This window comes from Pieris brassicae, chromosome 4, assembly GCF_905147105.1.
Source record: "Pieris brassicae chromosome 4, ilPieBrab1.1, whole genome shotgun sequence".
Taxonomy (NCBI): domain Eukaryota; kingdom Metazoa; phylum Arthropoda; class Insecta; order Lepidoptera; family Pieridae; genus Pieris; species Pieris brassicae.
This window is the reverse complement of record NC_059668.1, coordinates 3,901,692-3,920,960: the sequence shown is the minus strand read 5'-3', so window position 1 is coordinate 3,920,960 and position 19,269 is coordinate 3,901,692. Positions and strand designations below refer to the sequence as shown.

Genomic DNA, 19,269 nt, shown 5'->3' with positions numbered 1-19,269 from the left:
TGCATATGCACAAACTTGATTGCGTATCTGTAATCAGGTAGCCGGAATGAAATAAAAAGCCTTGGTGTCTTTGAAATTGGCTTTTGCTGTAAAATTTAAAGTGTTTTGGCATGGGAAAAATTATAAAATACTTAAAGATTTCGCTCACATTTTCATACAAAAAGGCAATACAAGGCATGTCTTTATCACCAATAGGTATATTGCTAATAGCTTTCACTCAAGTTTCTCCTGTGTCATACAAATAACAAAGTTGCATTTCTGGTAATTCAACGTTTGCAATTTCCATAGATTAATAAAACAGAGGTGCAAGTTGATACCTTAGCATACGTTTAGCATAACATTATTTGAGTCATAATTTACACTGCAAGCTTTGATTTATTCACGAAACACTGGCAATAAATTTAGTACCTTCGGAGAGGTTTTTAAGGTGATATTTAAATAATTAATTGATTTACGATATTGACTTGGTTATTTGTGAGCTTTTAGCTTATACAGATATTTATATATTTACATCATAAAAGAACATATAGGTATAAAACACCTGCTTTTGGTATAACTTCTAAAAAAATCTTTAACCTATGCAATCTATGAATTGTGAATATTTAGTGAGCTGGGTTGCGGTTTGCCTATATTGTCTTTCCGTTCGTAAGACGAAGATGTGCATTAAAAACTATTGTGACTTTGTATGAAGGGACAATATAATTATTGAGTCAGCGAACATATAATCCTGGAAATTATTGTACTAATACAAACATAAAGTTATATTTTGTAAAGTAAATAAAATTAATATTAAATCGTAAAGAGCTTTTCATAACTTTGTTCTAAATTAATTCTGTTAACGATACTTACAATAATATTGGTACTAAGTTTGTAGCACGCACGGTTGACTTATTCAACTTGAAATATGGTTGCAAAACATGGAAGTTACTTGAGACCCAACTCCTACTTAGTGTTATTTAATGGACATCAGGTCTCGTACTTACTGACATATCTGACGTATCTGTCATTTGAACGACTTCTTTGAGATATGAAATTATAGGTTTCATTCAAGGCATAACTTTTATTTCTCCAAACAAAGAAACTTACTAAGTTTTCTACTATCTGTACTGACAGTTCTATATTCAATAATTATAACCACACGGGGAATAGTCCGTTTTATGCCCCAGGGTATATACATATCACAAATAATAAATTAATTAAATTATGAAACCTTTAATTAACTATTCTAAAATGTTCACCTCATGGTCAATCAATGAACAATATTAAGGCGATGATTAATACTCAGATCACCGTGAGGCAATAAGCTACTCAAAGGATTACTCGTTGAACTAAGCATAAATTAATTAGGTACACGAAGGATTTATAACCGTATCAGTTTTCTGCATAAATCATAATTTCTGGATGTTACCAACGTTTGATCTAACCTAATTCGAAAATCAAGTGTGCAATGCATCACGTTCTTAATTTAAATACGCGAAAACTATGTCATGAACCAACACGATCGCACCAATTAGTGGTGACACTTTGACACGCATGACACAAAATAGTGTGACACTCATGACATTCGCGGCACTACCGAGCCTTGACAAGGCCGATAAAACAATAGCTTCAAGGAATTGAACGCAACATGTGCGCTGTCTTATCAAGCATCTATGTGTGACAGGCCGGCTGTGTTCTCGACATGGTCCCGAGTTTTTTAGGTGCCTAAATTTTTTATATTTTAATGATAGTCTCAATAGCAACGCCTAGTATTTATATGCCAAGAGGCTGCTGTCTTAATATTATAATTAATATTATCTATGGTAATATTGTAATAAAAAAGTTTATTGTCGCATCTTGGTAAAACTGTTATATACATATAGAACTATGTACTTGAAACAAATAGTACTAACATCTGTATAGTAGGATTTGCATAAAGTTTTAAGAAAATTACCGGCAGCTGAAAAGTAACGTAAATTATTCCAGTATCGCGTGATCACCGGACATTTGCTATCAAGTGTCAGGACTTATGTAATTTGGACACATTTTATACAAAAACAAACAAAAATACGAATAAAATGTATGAGCCTAAACATACAAAACATGTAATGTTCAATTTCTAATTCTAACGGCTAATTAGATCAATGTCAATGTGATGATGCGCTTTTCCTATCATAAATATTTAAGAAAAACGATTGGGTTATAAACGGCCGCCAACTAAACCATTATGCCTTATTATGGCGATCATTCATCAGTCCGACGCTTCGGCATCGATCTAACATTAACGCATGCTAATGCTTTTATAAACAGATATATAATTTATACTGTCTCCACCTTATTCAATTGATGAATAGTCTCCATTTTAGACATAAGTATTTGTTAAAGACAAAGGCGTGGCTGTATCACCTATAAGGAAAACATTTTATAGGACCGACAAAAAAGCGAGAATCGCAGAGGTCGTTTATTACATCGTTATTGTGATAAATTGAATTAAGAATATTTTAAAATACTCACTTTGACCTAGATGAACTCGCTTCATCCACGGGTATATTTGTGGAGGATTAGCTTGGGAACTTCCCGAAGACTTTGCATTTTTCGTGTTACTGGAACTTGAGGTGTTGGCATCATTGCTGTCAATACTTGAAGTGCTGGACGCTGGACTTGAGATATTCTGGTTCACATTGGCCTTATGCTCAACTGGCGAGGCGATTGGTGTAGTCAATCCTAGTTTTGTGCTAGCGTTTCCAGTGTTCTGAACAACACCGAAGCCAGGAGATGTCCTGCCTGGCCCTGATGATGTTGATAAATCCTGGGGCGATGCTACGCCTGTCGTAGAAGTTGAATCAGCGAATTTACAACTAGCAGCTTGACTAGCCGCTGACAAAAGATTAGGCGATAGTGCCCCAGGGCTTGGGTTTGAATGTTGATGCATATGACTTGCTGTGCTGCCCAGTCTTTGTGGGTGTAACTGTGTGTAATCTATCATTGATTGAGGTTGCATGTGTGCTCCTGTAGCTGGTGTTGCGTACGGATGCTGAGGGTAATGGTGACCGACTTGTGGCGGCGAATAGCACGTATTTGGGTATGCACTTGCTGCTGCGTTTGGGTTATAGTAATCTGCCCCTGGTGTGGGCAGACCAGGGTGCCCAGTCTGTTCGACTGGTGTTCCTGTGCGCCCTGGCGCTTGGTTTCCATAGCACGAGGCTAAGGAATTGACGAATTGGTAGGAACTCATCCCAGCGTTATAATTTAGGTCATTCATTGATAACAGATTATTATGTCTCTCTCGTCTCAAAATTACACGTAGACTGTCATACTTTGATGTTTACTGAATAGTCTTGTTGGACATGTTAAGTGCTGAAGATGTTCGCAGTCCGTCCAATTGTCCTCTTAGAGTGGAGCTTGATTGATGGACCTGTAATAAAATGAAACACATTAGCTGGTCAAATGCGACGCTTCGTTATATGTGACAGATGGTTACTAGTAATATTTGTTATTAAACAAGCAACAGAATAAATATCTACGACAAGCGTAATTGAAAATTAATAAATGATGTATGCAGAGTATCGTTTGGCTCGCTATAGATCAAAGGAAAAAGGAAGTCAATGAAAAGATTTGCGTAACACAGGGGGTCTATTAAGAAACAATAAATTTACATGGGATATTCTTAGTGGTACACATGTTAAGTCAAGTGTGGAAAAAATTCCTGTCCCCGCCACGTGGTAGGGCTATAAAAGTGTCCGCCGAGGTTTATGAGAGTGCGGTAGAATGTGACTTCTGCCGATTTATGAACTCCGCCGGTGCATACATCTTTATGAGCAAATTAGTACTCATTGTATCGGATTTATTTGTCGCGTAACGAATGATGAATGTTCCCCACTTTTCTGTACGTGTAATTTTGTGCATTTTACGTAATAGCGATTTATTGCAAGCGCGACGAATCGTGGACTCAAAGATCTTGAGTTTTTGATATACTGGTGACTTATGAACGAAAATTATACATGAGCATAATTTTATTATAAAGACGATAAAATGTTTAAGCTGTCGTGAATATTTTGTAATTCTTATAATATATTAAAGTGGTGTTTTATCAGGATGAATTTTGAAAACCTAAATGGATTATACTTACATATTATTAATTCTTAAAAGTATCTGAAGACAAATAGTAAAAACCTATTAGTTTTAGACCAAGGATCATCTTAATGTATATATACATTTAATCTCTCTCTTATATATAATGGAGTATATAATCCTTATGAGTTATTGTATTTGCAATTGTATTGTAATACTAATCCAAAGTACACTTAATGATAATATTTATTTTAAAATATATTCTATATATATCTTGACTGTAATTTATTACGAAAATCCCTAAACATACAATAAACTTTATTTGATATTGCCAGATTAAATAAAACCTCTTTAAAGTATTTAGAAATATACTAAAAACAAAATTCTATATTTGAATGTAACACAAATTGTCCCTTCATTACTTTAACAAATGCTTTGCCGCTTTAAGATTCAATCTAAGTTTACATGAGCTAAGTACCTAATAAATTCTGGAAATATCAATACATATATGTAAAAATCTTATGTTACAGTATGATCGCACTCTTGCAAATCTACTTAACCCATTTCTATATTTTTTGCACAATTATATACTGTTAGGTAATTATGCTCTACAGGTTGAACGAGAACACTGGCAATATGATTTACTTAATGTTCTTTTTAGGTTTACATAAGTATACCCAATTGTCCGCGTTCCTTTTTGGCTTGAAAAGGAGGACCAAGTAAGAAATAACGATTTTACCCAATAATTGCATTTAATTCCTAATCTTCCCGTTCTGGGCGTGTGACATTCAGGCGACATGTGTTCAGTTTATTTCAGTAAGATTTTTGTCACTCCCGTCCGGTCCACATTAAATGGCCCGAACGATTTTATTGCTTTTCATTTTATTTTATATAAAGGCATCGTTTGAAATGCTTTAAAGTTTTTTACTTATGTACTTTCTTATACTTTCACATCAAAATTCTGTTACTATCGACCTTCGTTCAGGTATACAAAATGGTATATGTTTTTAATGTATTACTATTTCAGTTCTGAAAGTTATTGTATGTTAAGAAATTAAGGTAATATTAAATGATGCAATTACTTTATGCTCAGGCTGTAAAGGTTGAAAGAGGCTGTAACTTGTGGGATTAATTTTATTATTTAAATACGTTTTATAGTCCAAAAAGTGTAAAGAAAATTACAACAGATTTTTCTCTCACTTTCAATAAATAATTTTAATATTTATATAATTAATTTATCATTCAATTAAATATCTTATAAACGGGATTTATACTTATAAATAATATATCGTTTAGTTCGTTATCCTTAAATAAATTAATCTATAGGTGAAGGAATTATGAATAATATGGTAAGTATTTCCTTTTTAAAGATTTTAAACCCAGATCAATATTTCGGGAAAACCTTTGGCGACATAAAAGAAAAGAGTTTCGGAATTGTAACTAATTTTCGGTAAGAAAAAAGTTCTGAAAGTTCTGGCATTTTAAACACGAATATTTTACGGCGCTATAAACGGTAATAAATTTAATCTGACTTTCAGACAGAAACAAATTTCCTTAAAAGATTTACTTTGCTGATAAAATTTTATCTAAATCACTTATGTTAAATTAAATCAATTGGTATAAATCCCAATTAGTAACTGAACATTTCTTCCGTAAGTGTATAATTCATCCTAAAGTCGATTTCATGTATTTATTAATGTTATAACATTTATCAGAATAAATAAAAAATACTCACAACGATCTAAAGCTTTCAGAACAGAAACTTAAAACACTACTAACACAAACATCCCACGAAACACTTCACAATATAACAAACTTGCGTTCGAAATTCGAATTCGACTCGCGGAAGTTCGCGTGGTGAAAAACGGGCCGTGTTTTCCCGCCGTTCGAGCGTCGTGTGCAGCGCGCGTCTGACAGTGAGGTGATCGCTTGGCTGACGGCTGGCTAGCAGCGGGCGGGGCGAGCGGGGCGGGGCACACCTGAGTCTCCGCCACGTGTTCCGCGCTCGCTACCGCTTCCGCTAGGCTCTCGTAATTGCCCCATTCAATTCACTGATGATCGTTGCCTCTTTTGATTTCGATTTATGCTAATCGATGCGTTTTCTAATGCCTGATATTAGACCGATCGGGTAATTTTGCGTTTATTGTAAATTAATACGTGCGTATCGTACGTTTATGGGCATTATAGGGTACTAAACGTTAATTTAGAAAAAGGATTATGCAAAAAATACGCTTGGAAGTTTTGTGTTTAGATTCGTAACTGTTCATACATTTATTCGGTTTCATTCACGGGTAGTGACTTGATATACAAACAACATGTAGGTTAGTAATTACTATTAATGTAATAGAAGGTATATTAGTTTAAATATAAACGATAAAGAAATCTTTTTTGTAATTGAACTCGGTTAGATCTAAAAATCGATTTGCAAAAAGCTTATACAAATACCATTATTATACAAAAATAACACAGTGATACAAGTACACTTAGTACAAGTCAAAAAGAGCGGACATTCTCAATGCATCACAGGCATGACATGACGTCTGACTGAGGAATAAGAATTACATGTAAGTCCTCATAATTAAATGAAACGACTATTTTTATGCACCCTATGACAATATGAAAAATAGCTTAGAATATAGAAATTATTCAGCGGCATTGCAGATGTTCTGTTACGGTGGTCTGAATTTGTTTTACGAATCTACGAACAACACCTTTCATTCAAAATTATATTGTCTATCATAGGATTAAGATACTCTTTAATTGTATATACAGTTTCGTAATGACACATGAAGCTGAAATTACTGCCTCTGTTTCACAGATCATTGTAATTTAGGTCTTATATATGTGCTTGACACCCATCGTAGATAAACACGTGCTAATTGCGCATACGAAAGAAATTGGTGGGCAGCCGCGAAGAAAAGATCTTAGGCTTAACATTGCTCATTTAGCTGTGGTTAGAAAATGCAAGTACGAATATGTGATCATGGGTCACACGGGCTTACGTAAAAAAATAACGAATGGAATGATGAATGAATGAATGAATCTGCTTTCTTTTTATGCTTTCGAAGAAATTGATATTGTACAACATAAGAAAATTATTTAAAGCACTGTTGTACCGAAGAATTTTGTTTTCCCGACTAATATTTACAGGTTTATTAAGATATGTCAGTTGATGAAAGCGTTAGATCATTTGATATCTTGACGGTATTAGTTTGTCTTCTGTCTTCTACTACGGGATGTTTTACTCAAACATCGGTGTGTGTTTCATATATGAAATATGTATTCATTTCTTAATGTAAGGTTGTTTTATGCGATTAGGAAAAATACGTTTTGACTGTCCCTAGACATGTAGAAGTATTGTGGGATTGTAAAATGCGTACAATGCATGCACAATTTGTAGTAAATCAGTTACAGAACATGTTCATTATTTTAATGAACTTAGAGTTAAATTAAAACTTATATTGTTTAATTAAGTTACTATCCAAGACTGGTAGAATATGGTTCAAAAATGCTGAATGATATATAATGATAGCCAAATAACCAAATATTTAACCTCCTCTTAACGATAACTGTTGACCAATACAACATGAAGTCTACTCTTAAAACATTCGAAGGAGTAATAAAAAAAATATAAGCGAAAATTATGGGTTGTTAATAATCAAAGTTTTAATAACGCTATACTATAGCTTTATTTTTGTCTGTTTAGCTTACGATCTGGTCGTACGTAAGGTAGAGTCACATACTAGTCGTTATTTCAACGGGTTGTTAGGTATGTTTTTAAGCGCATTTCACAGCCATAGATTATTTCACGACTTACAGTTACGGTATTAGAAATAAGAATAAGGCCAATTAATTTCAATAAAATTGACTCGCACTTGGCTTGAATCTTGTCTGTGAATCTCTTTTCAGTTCTTCTTATTTCAAATTTCTGTCTTCCCTCCCATAATTTAAATTTGGAACAAGCACCAATTACAACCCCATATTGCAACCAATGAAAACATTATGGCATTCCAGGGTCCCGTGGGCTTAAGTCCTACAAGTTAATACAACCTAGCGACACTCCAAGCTCCTATAATTCATGTGTCTTACTAGTAATTTATGACCTGGGGTGACCACCTTTCCCTTACTATTTACCTTAATTAGATAGAGATAGTGTAATGTTGATTTAAAAATCGTTTATTGGTATTTAATTACGAGTTTGTGGCTATGTTTCTTTGGTCCTTCGAGGCTATTAATTTTGTCAGTTTCTTATTGGAATGTAAGGGTATGTATTTGAATGTATAGAACTTATTGGGAATATGTCATAGAGGAGTGATTTATGGGAGTTTAATCATATAAGTTTTTTAAGGAAGACGTTTTATAAACAAATTTACATACAGAAATGAATTAAACTTGTAAAGTTAGTTTAATTATGCACGGTTAGGTGGTGGAGTTCTTTACTGTTTTAACTAAATAAAAAAGGCGTCATTTTTGTAAATAGATGACACCCAAGGAATTTCCTTTTCTAAAAGTGCGAATAAAATTAATGAACTATTTTAAACGGTTTTCTATAAATTATCATAATTTATTTTTAAAACATAGGATTTGAATAAAACACTCATGATTCTTAATAGTACATAATTACTTAATTCAACACTTAATTTGCAATTGAATAAAAATTTGCATGTAAAGGAAAATGTTTAGTGATATCTCTTTCGAACGGATGCGTTTTTCATACGAGTGAAAGGGACGGCGTGTTTGTAATAGCCTCGTCACTGTTGACGCATGCGCGTTGCATTCGCGATCGGCACGGCCCCTCGTGGCATCCTTTGGTTTTCATTGGATGAAGTTGCTTGGAAAAGAGGGGTGCGAATATATTCAAAACTTAATTTTTCGCAATGAAAACTTTTCAAATTAAAAATCATACTGTGTTTAATAGGATTATAAATTAATTTGTATTATTAAAATATTGGTAACCATTTTTATATATTTTAACGTAGTCTAGAAATTTTTAAATCCGCAAACTGTAAAAAACCCAAATTATGACATGCTATTCCAATCTAACTAATCGCATATGTTTATTATTAATTAAATCAAATTAATTTTATTTAAAATTTCTAGTTGTACTATAGTTTTCAGATGCGACTTTGTTTAAAAGGATGGCTTATTTGTATTTAAATCCTATTATACATAATAAATATCTGGATATATTTATTTGTTTTAATTATTTAGGTATCCAATATATTACATAACTTATACAATTTCAAAAAAGTAATGTACCTAAAGAAAAACAACCTAAAATGTTATTCAATTTGATAGTTGTCACTTACAAGTGTCAAAAACTGATCGTAAAGCTGATAAAAGTGGAGATTAGTTAAAACTTTAGAATTAGTTAGGGATTTTCATATCTATAGAGATTTTGTCTTTTTATTTACTCGTAGAATATTATAATGGAACAATACTTTACCATTATTGTTGCCGACATTCTAATACGTATTTTAAGTGAAAATATCGTCTAGGAAATAAACGTTTGATAGCCCCTGAAACTAGATTTACGTTTGATTGACTTTCTAGACCGTTCTTGAATCATCACTGAATAATTAGAGTTACGATCTTTGCATTATCTTAGCAAGGAGTACGAAGACGCATCTCAGTTGACAAGACAACTACGAAAAAAATCATCACAGAAACGATTTAACAAGGAAAACATCTGATTTATTAAATATTTGAAATTGTAACTAACTGGAATATCTAATAGTTCATAATTCATAGATAGAGATATAATTTACCTATAAGCAATAATCCCAATACGAAATATCTACGTAACTAGAATTTGTTCTCAGTAGAACATCTAATATTAAAATTAAGATTATTGCGTCAGTTGTTTAGTCACTGCTACTCAATACTTAATAATAATATAACTCTTTTGGTATTAAGGCACAAGGAAGCCTTATACGTAAATAATCATTTTATTAAATTTAATAACAAATCGATTTGATCAATAGTATAGACACCTAAATAGCGTATTGTATATTCGTAATGAGTAATTTCGTAGTTTGATTCAGTACAATTAATGTCTTTTTTTAATAAGAGATCTGTGCTATTTTTACATATTGAAAATACAGATTATAAATATAAAGAAGATATATCCTATTTATACTTGTAATCTTGTATCTAAATTAAGTAGGTAATTCATTTTAATGATTTTGGGTTACAGTTTGAAATGTTGTAGCTAAGCTAAATCAAACAAGAACTTATATATGATTTTTTTTTACGTATTGCTATATAAATTATATATATCTATATAAAATACTACTTTTCATCTTTTAATAACGACTATCATACTACACAACTACATAAAATATATTAAACAATATTTTAAAATCATCTTATAAAATTATGACGCTAGTACAAAAATATTTATTTATAAATTCATTTAGTAATTTAAGTGCTGCCACCTACATAGAACTTACTTAATAAAACTGGGCACAGTGACTCGTATATTGTAACTTAGTTGCACCCTCTAGGTGGCGCTTAAATCAATATAGTTTTATTTGAGGTTTAATTTTCTATGTTTTGTATAATAAATACTCTTTTGTATGTAATACAAATTTTTAATACTTCATATTTTTATGGGGAAATAGAATGGAACAAATCTTAGGCCCTTCATAAATCATATATTACGTCACATAATAATCTTAAGATTAATGCATTTTATTTGTCAAAGTTTTTAGTAGGTAAGGTATTAATATTTTCCTACTCTTTCACAACCATCGTTCTCCCTGATCTGTGCAAATACATTTTTTTTTCAGTCGCTACAAGTTCATTGGGCGAAATTGTGGGAAATTGTAGAATCCCAGATTCTGTCTTCAACAATTATCAAAAAATAGATGCAGAAATGTGAGAATAACCTTTTTGGTTGGATGTGCCGGTATTTAAAATGCATCTCAGGTCGACCGATTGATTTTTAATATAATAATTCAATAGATTAACTTATTATTGTTTGAATTATGTTATTCAAAGGTTTAAGTACGTGTGGCAGACACATATTATGTAAGTCTGTGTCATTTTAATCAGTCTTATAGATTTGCCTTCTATGTCTACCATTAGAACAACATCACTAGAATAGTTTTTTTTGCAGTTAATGCGCTAAGCCTTAGCTGTGCCGTGAGGCGTGGATGATGATGATGATGGAATACCAAAGACCAATGATGACCAAAGATGAATCAAATAGCCGTTATCAGGTAAATATTTTAATTAATTTATGGACAGTACAATTCCCGTAGCACATTCAAACATCGTAACATTATTGTAGCTCGCAAGTAAATGACGTTTATAACCATTAGTCAAAGTGTCGCCCCTTGTCAAACGTGAACTTGCCCTTTCGACACGGAACTCACTAAATGTTACCTTATATTTGTAAATTACATCTTAAAAACTTTTTTGTTTTGGTTGCTATATTATATAATTATTTGGTTGTCTCACCAGAGGTTTTAGAACGAGTAATTCGGAAATTTGCAAACCTATTGTAATATAAAAGTAACCACAGATATTGTATATGCGGCTATATATTATTTATTTTCTGCGTTTATTCACCTTGATACTAAATGTTCAGTAAGTGCTCATATTGCAACGTTATTTTGTATTTAATAAAAATAATAAGCTATTTTAATAACTACAGCAACCCATGATTGGTTGCAGAAAACTACAAATGTTTGTTTATAAAAATCGTGGTTATTTAAATATAACCAAAAATTGCAAGTTCCTCTCGTCCAACTACCTTGATTTGAGATATGGCGTTAAATGTAAATTTAAAATCATCATGTTTTCTATAGTTCATAAGCATACATTGAATTACCTACAAAAAATATTTTAATTTGATTTAATTATTATCTGCAACAAATACGGAACTCCTTATTTGTTGCAGATAATAGATCGTAGGCATATTCGACGAAGACATTGTTCGAATGTAGTAAACTTTACAAATTGTATGGAAGGTCGATATGATCGAAGTCTTAGCTCTGAAGTTAGTTATCGTATTGATATAAAAATTATTAAAAAGCCTTACTCTAAGATATAAATGGAGGCTTTTATGACTATCTTGAGATTAGGTTCTTAAGTGATTGTTTCTGCTATGCACTAATTACTAACCGAAACCAAATTACTACATCCAAATTCGTGATAATATGGGGATATTGGCAGGGGACTCATTCAGGTAGGTATAATCTTCCTAAATTATTTTTTTGGTAACTAACTAGTAGCTAGGTATTTTTTATTTTTATGTAATAAGTTAAATTCCTTACCCAAATCATTTGCTCAAGCGTTTAATTAGTGCGCTGTAAGCCTGGACTCCAATCCAGTGTCATCGAGAACCTGACTCTTGAGTCAGTTGGCGTCCTGACGCCATACTCGTAGCATTAAAGAAACGAAATAAGGTGGAACACAGAAATACTCATCTATAAAGTAACTATACTCGAAGAAATTTTTATTTATTTATTTATTCATACTTCCTTCCAGAAAAATAATACAATTGACATAATTAAATAATATTTTATTTTTTCCAATAATTTACTATGAATTATTTGTTTCACTATTTATAAATTAGTATCTTTATATATTTATAATCGTTTTTATAGTAAATCCCATCTTGAGTAAGTGCCTCCGCCATTTCCTTCCAATGTTCACTGTTTTTGGTTTGGCGCAGCCAATTTCTGCTAGCCTCATCCACCAGATCTGTGTTCTGCAAGTGCTTCTTTCACTAAACCCATGTCGTTCGTAGGGTACATCGTTGGTCTCAGGTACTTTCAATATTTTTTTACATATTACTTAACATTTCTATTTATTTATTAAAATTTTCTATAGTGTAAGTATGTATCTATTGGTCTAAAATATGTGACAATTATGGTAAACATAATATTTTCAAAATAAATTATTCCCTTTAAATGTAGTCTTTACATTTAAAATATTTGTTTAGTATTTTTAAAGTAATTCATATGAACTATATATACGTATGTAATTTTATTATTTATTTTACTTTAGTTTAGTGACAACTGAACGTATTAATCGTTAGTAATACCTACTCAATATTCACCGTGGAAGTCTGACGTCACGGAGAATTTGGACTTGTGGCGGTATAGATAGTTACTATTTTAATTTTAGGATTTATTAGTCTTAGACAAAACGAAAAATAGTAATATTACTTCTTACTTGTAACCTTTAAAAATGTATTACCAAATAGTTTGTAAGTATTGTAATAAAAGTTGAACAGAAATAATTATAGAAAGAGCTGGGATACCGAAGGCTGCGGTGCGTCGCTCAAACAACGCTAACTTACATTTAGCTGTCAGTCAAAAACAATTTGGAATTTCGCGAGGGTCGAAGGATATAGACTTAGCTAATATGTATGTGGAGCTGTTTGCAATTGTTTTTCCATACAACTGTAAAAAATATGTAATTACGTTTTAGTATGTATACGCGAGGGATGTGTTCGATAGAGTTCGAATGAGAGCATTTAATAGATCGGCAAATAAAATATATTGAAGTATATTCGTCTCGTCGTCGTCGTCGTCGTCAGCAAACCTGTAAGGTTTATATGAATGCAATAAAAGAATAAAGCTTTACAACAAGTTTCTGTGTTCGTTTCATGTTCATTTTTCAATCTAGTAGGCAAGTAGGTGGTCAGCCTCCGGTACACACGCCGTTGAATTTTTGAGTCTACGGAAAGCCGGGTTTCCCCACCATATTTTCCTTCACCGTTAGCGAATGTTAAATGCGCACGTAGATAGAAAGTAATTGGTGCAGGGATTGAACCTACGATTTCAAGGATGAGAGTCGCACGCTAAAGCCACTAGGCCAACAGTGCTATAAAAGTAATTGCCAACAAATGTAGGTTATGATCGAGATAAATTTTAAACAAAGTGTTTTGTATGTTTTCTGAATTATGTACTAATAAATAATTACACTAAAATACTACAAGTAACCTTTTAACCGATGAGTCAATGATTTCTTTGAAATTTTTAGTACTATATGGTACTAAAAATTTCAAATTTTATTTAGTTATTTATGCTTCAATTTTATATTCACAGTGTAACAGCTCTATATAACTGCCACCGGTCGATCGCATTTTAGCATCGGCCCCGTAACAGCGCAATCTATCATTTCCTCCATCTCTGCGCCGGGTTAAACACGTAAGTGACACTGACGCCAACGCCAAATAATGTTGAACCGTCTCATATCCTACTCTCAAAGAGAATTACACTAAAACAACTTACTACTTAATATCTTCGGGGATCCCATTATATTGGTAGTTCTAGGTCACTTCAGATTTTCTTATGCGTCATGTATGGTTATGTTCAGGTGACTGACACATGTTTTGATATTTTTCAAGTTTGACAGTAGACTTGATGTAAAAAAAAATTTTAAGCGAAGTACCTACCGCTGTAAAGGATATCTGAGGGGTATAGCTTTTTACTATACATAGAAAAAATAACTTTTTTATTTTTCATCTATTAAAAATGCAAATAATGGTTTAAACACTTATCGATGAAGAGTATACATTGAAAAATAACTGTTAATCTGCTTTTACCACTGAACCGAGTTTAATTGAATGTTCTATAGGAATAGACCTGACCTTGGAACCGAACACTGATTGCCTATACTCACGTATAAAAGTGTTTTCTTCATCGTCTAGATAAATATCCTTATTATTTATAATAATAAATCATTTATTTGTCAAAATAGTGGTGCAATTAGATCGATCAACTACAAATATCCGCAGAATCAGCCATAGGCATGCAAATGTCATAACAGTTTTTACAATGTCTTATATAAGATAAAATATTGTCAGTTCAATATTTACAATTTCTGTCAAACCTATGGTCCGAATACTCTCCTATAAAAGCCATCCCCGTAGAATTACACGGCAGTGATCTATAACTTGTAAATTATAAACCTTAGTAAATTCTTTATAATAAAATGATATAAGCGACTCCATAATGCACTAAAAAGTATTAAAAAGTGTGTAAATGTAGGCTAAAAGGTGTGTAGATGTAGGCTACTTTTTGCAAGTCTAGTCATACTTCATTAGAGAATTCTTGTTCTTCTGAATGGTCAAAACTAAGATTGGTAGCGTAATAGACGTTCCTTTTTGCCATCACACCAAGAACCTTTGTACATAAAAAAACCTATTTAAACATACAAAAATTTCGATAAGCAATCACCCTCATCTCAGTAGCATTGATCTGCTTTCGAGCGATGCCAGTGAGGCGTTGTTGATAAATGATCCAGGACAATGCGCCCTGCAGATTCTTTTGTTGATCCCCGCTTTTTGTATGGACACTGTAAACGTCCGAAATGGACGGACAACGGTTTGTACAATTTTCGTAAAACATTTGTGTTAGGAGCGTACAACATATTTGGTTATCAATTTGACATGTATTTTTTGGTGTTTAAAGGAAAATCTTAGGATTAGAACCTAAGATTTAGGTTCTAATCCTAAGATTAGATTCTTAGGAGGAGAACATATTCTTAGATTTTGTTGCACGCTGTTTGAAGTCCCGTACCCAAATAAAGCTTGGATCCGACGCACCTCTGCGTTTGTCTTGTGTTGGTTTGAGGATTTAGATTAGCCTTCTATTGCCTATCCAGTATTACAATAAAATTCACTATTACACGACATAATCAATAAAAAAGCTTCCGAGATATACATCAGTACATGGTCAAAGGGGGCTTTATAATATTCTTTATAGGAAAGTAAGTCAGCTTTCGTTACCAATTCAATATAAGTAGTTGAATATTTATCATTAGGCAATTCAATGGTGATGTATAAGATACATTATTAGTTGGTAAGTTATCTCCAATAATACAATAAACTATAAAGTTATACCTAGTTTTAACCGTAAAACGGATGGATTAGTCATGCCATGAAAACACTTACCTATAACCGTCAGTGAGCTGTGTTGACCTAGTAGCTTCTTCGTGTGACTCTCATATATACCCCCTGTATAGGTATGAATTGGGGCTGTGTATCAATGGAGTTTCTGTCCATGTGCGCATTTAAGACTCTGACATTAGGAAAATATAGTGAGGGAGCCGATGTGCATTAGGCACAAAATGTCGACGGAGTGTGTCAGGCAAAGAACTAAATACCTATTTAAAAAACCACTGAAGCCGGAAATATTTGAATGGCTTCAACATACATTCGATAAGAAGCCATAAAGATATTTCGCAGTGCTTATCTTTAAGAAAAACACTTTTTGAACGGATTAAACCTCGGATGTATTATTATTAAAAACTTATAATTATTTACATAATTCTAAATTGTTTCCGACGTTTCGCGTGCTTTTCAACGTCCGTGGTCACGGTGACTGAAGACAAAAGGTGTTAAATGTCAAAAGTATCAAGCTGCAGAGAAAGTTGTGTTATCTGTATTTATTGCCCCGAAGTTGATATCGACTAAATCTTTATTTACTAATCCAATACCCATGAAACGTCGAAGCTAAGCTCCCGTTGTGTATATATCATTATCACTGAAATACTATAAATATTAATTGAGATATAGTCTTAACAATATATTTTTATTTTAATTAACATTACCGGTGACCTCAGAGCTGGAGAGAGGAAAGCCTCGCTTGACGAATTAGTATCGTTATGACGATATTAGTTGAAATTGTTGTTAGTGTAATTTTAGTGCTGGCAGCAAATGCTGGCAACGGGACCTTTTAAATTTATTATAGTTTTCTATTAATTAATCAATGTAAATATAGATCTTCCATCCTTTTAATTTGATTCGTGTTGAGTTCACTGGCCAATATAAAAAAAAATTACGCTTTGGGGAATTATTTATTGAATGGCTTTGATGTTTTAATACAGATTATAATACTTAACCAATAATGGAGTTGACTAAATTAGCTGAAAATAATGTTTTTAGTGCCCAAATCTAAATAATATTCATAAAAACCACCCTCTAAAAAGGATTCCATATCAAAAATTTAATTGACTTAAATGAATCGGCTTCTCAATCAAGTTTCTTTGAACATTTATCAACGAACACTTACGAATTCATACATCAAATAAAACGAGAGATAATTTCATATAATTAAAACATTCTCGACCGTTTGAATTCACCTTATCGTAATGAGAATACAATTTATGGTACACGATAAGTCTTCTCTTTGATCGAACGTCTGGTGCAAGCTGCATATAATGAGGTACTTTTAAAGTATTTTTACATCTACCTATAGATTTACATGAGTTTTTCATACAACTCGATAACCACCAGTCCTTACTACGAATAGTACATTCTAAAGAAAACAGACGCCAGACTGAGATTAGAAGACAAAGTATCTTATCGTAATTATTTAAAAAATAATATAAAAAGCAACCCGTAAATGTCTTCACTACCTTAAATCCTATATATATTATTTTATAAATATTTCTACATACAAAGTTACATTCGTAACAAGGCATAAATACTTTCTATGAATTAAAATTAAATCAATCGTGTGAGTCAGACCTGATGTGTGATTGAATAGAGACTAATTAATGATAACGTCAAGCCGTTATTAAATAAGTATTATCCAAAGAATTTCATAATCGATATTTGAGTACGATAGGGTTATGGCGTAGTTTGTATCTGCATTCCTTGATCATAGGTTGGATTTCTGGCGAAACAATAACTGATGGATAGGACCGTAGACATCTCTAGTTTTTTTGATCTAGTTACCCAGTGTTTGTCTATGCTTTTACAGACTATACAAACATCGTATTAGTAAAATAAAACAGCATAGATATGAACTATATTAGGAGTTATGAACTATTTAGGAAAAAAATTATTTTAAGATTAAATATTAATTGTAAAAAAATCAGAAACAACAGATATAAAAATAGTTCCATAAAAACATTAAAATAATTTATAATAAAAAACAAAACAAGGTACTTATATTTTAGTGTAATGTAGTTCAATTGTTAAACAAAGATATTCATTCAAAAATAATATAATATGCCTATTATATTAAACAACACGTGGACGGTGTACCTAAAGGTGACTACGACAGATTATGATAATATAAATTGCTCAAATATGTTTAAAAACTCACCAACTATTTATTAATTAAGAAAACATTATATTTAATACAAAATCAAAATATTTTTACCGAACAAAATTCGATGTAAACACAAGCAGCCATCTTTGTTAAATGTCGCCCGCACATGCGCATAGCCCACCCTTAAATTTGGGGATGGTCGCTTCTTCTCACTTACTCCATTGTAATATTCGCATAGCTGTCTCTTTCTTTCGGGTCTATTGTATTTTGCAAGTTAATTCAATGATAACTCTATATCGGTTCTATAGTGAGAAGTTAGGTGCGAAAATATTTTGCTAAGTTCAAGTTAATTTAACTTTTACTGAACGATTAAAAAAAAAATATAAACTCCAAAATGGCCTCATAGCATCTTTATATAGGTTTTATAAAAAAAACTTTATCCATTTAATTCTCTACAAATACAGTAACTTAAACTAAGAAAAAAAAATGTTATTATATGTTATAATACTTTTCAATTCGGAATATTTTAGTTAAACAATGTTTTCAGTTTATTTATTAATATATCTAAATATTCTTTATACGACGCTTAAATAATTGAGCAGAAGAGAGTAGTGGTAGTGGCATGCTATCGGTTAAAGAACAACGGAAAATAGTCGAAATCGAGAATAACACAAAATATTACGAAATTAAGGCTCTTCAATAATCATCCATTTAAATAGATACCCCACTCAGTTCTCGAGAATATATAAGATCTAAATCTACATACTAATTGTGGACAAATATATCCAAAATGAAAATAATTAATTGTATCATTTGTTTTTAATTTTAATTGTACAGTTAGTAACTATTACCTTTTGTATTTTTGTTGACGACACAAGTTTTATTTATGTTACTTCAATTTAAACTTCATTTCAATTTATTAAAAAATTTTCTTATAAAAAAATATGATAGCAATTGTTAGCTCATTACCTGCTTAACTTTATGGGATACCTACCACACATGACATCACGTTAATTGGTATGCTCTATGGTCGTTTATTTATACAAAATAAATGTATGGATGGTATTATCCTATATTTAGCTTATGAACTGAATTTCATGCATTCCAAATAAGAGTTACGGCGTCCTACAAAATTAAAGAACTACTTAATAAACTTAGTTATAATGTAAATCATGCGATTTATACGAATTACTAAATT

General features: G+C 31.9%; 1 protein-coding gene across 1 annotated transcript in view; it reads right to left on the bottom strand.

The window, feature by feature from the left end:
• The window catches only part of LOC123708851 (homeotic protein Sex combs reduced-like), a 31,753-nt gene extending 25,833 nt beyond the window's left edge, over positions 1-5,920 (bottom strand). Inside the window, exons 1-2 of the mRNA XM_045659786.1 lie at positions 5,786-5,920; positions 2,494-3,394 (exon numbers count right to left, since the gene is read on the bottom strand). Coding sequence (XP_045515742.1) covers positions 2,494-3,241 — 748 coding nt within the window. The 5' untranslated portion in view covers positions 3,242-3,394; positions 5,786-5,920. The remainder of the gene's footprint in view (positions 1-2,493; positions 3,395-5,785) is intronic.
• Positions 5,921-19,269: the final 13,349 nt, after the last annotated feature.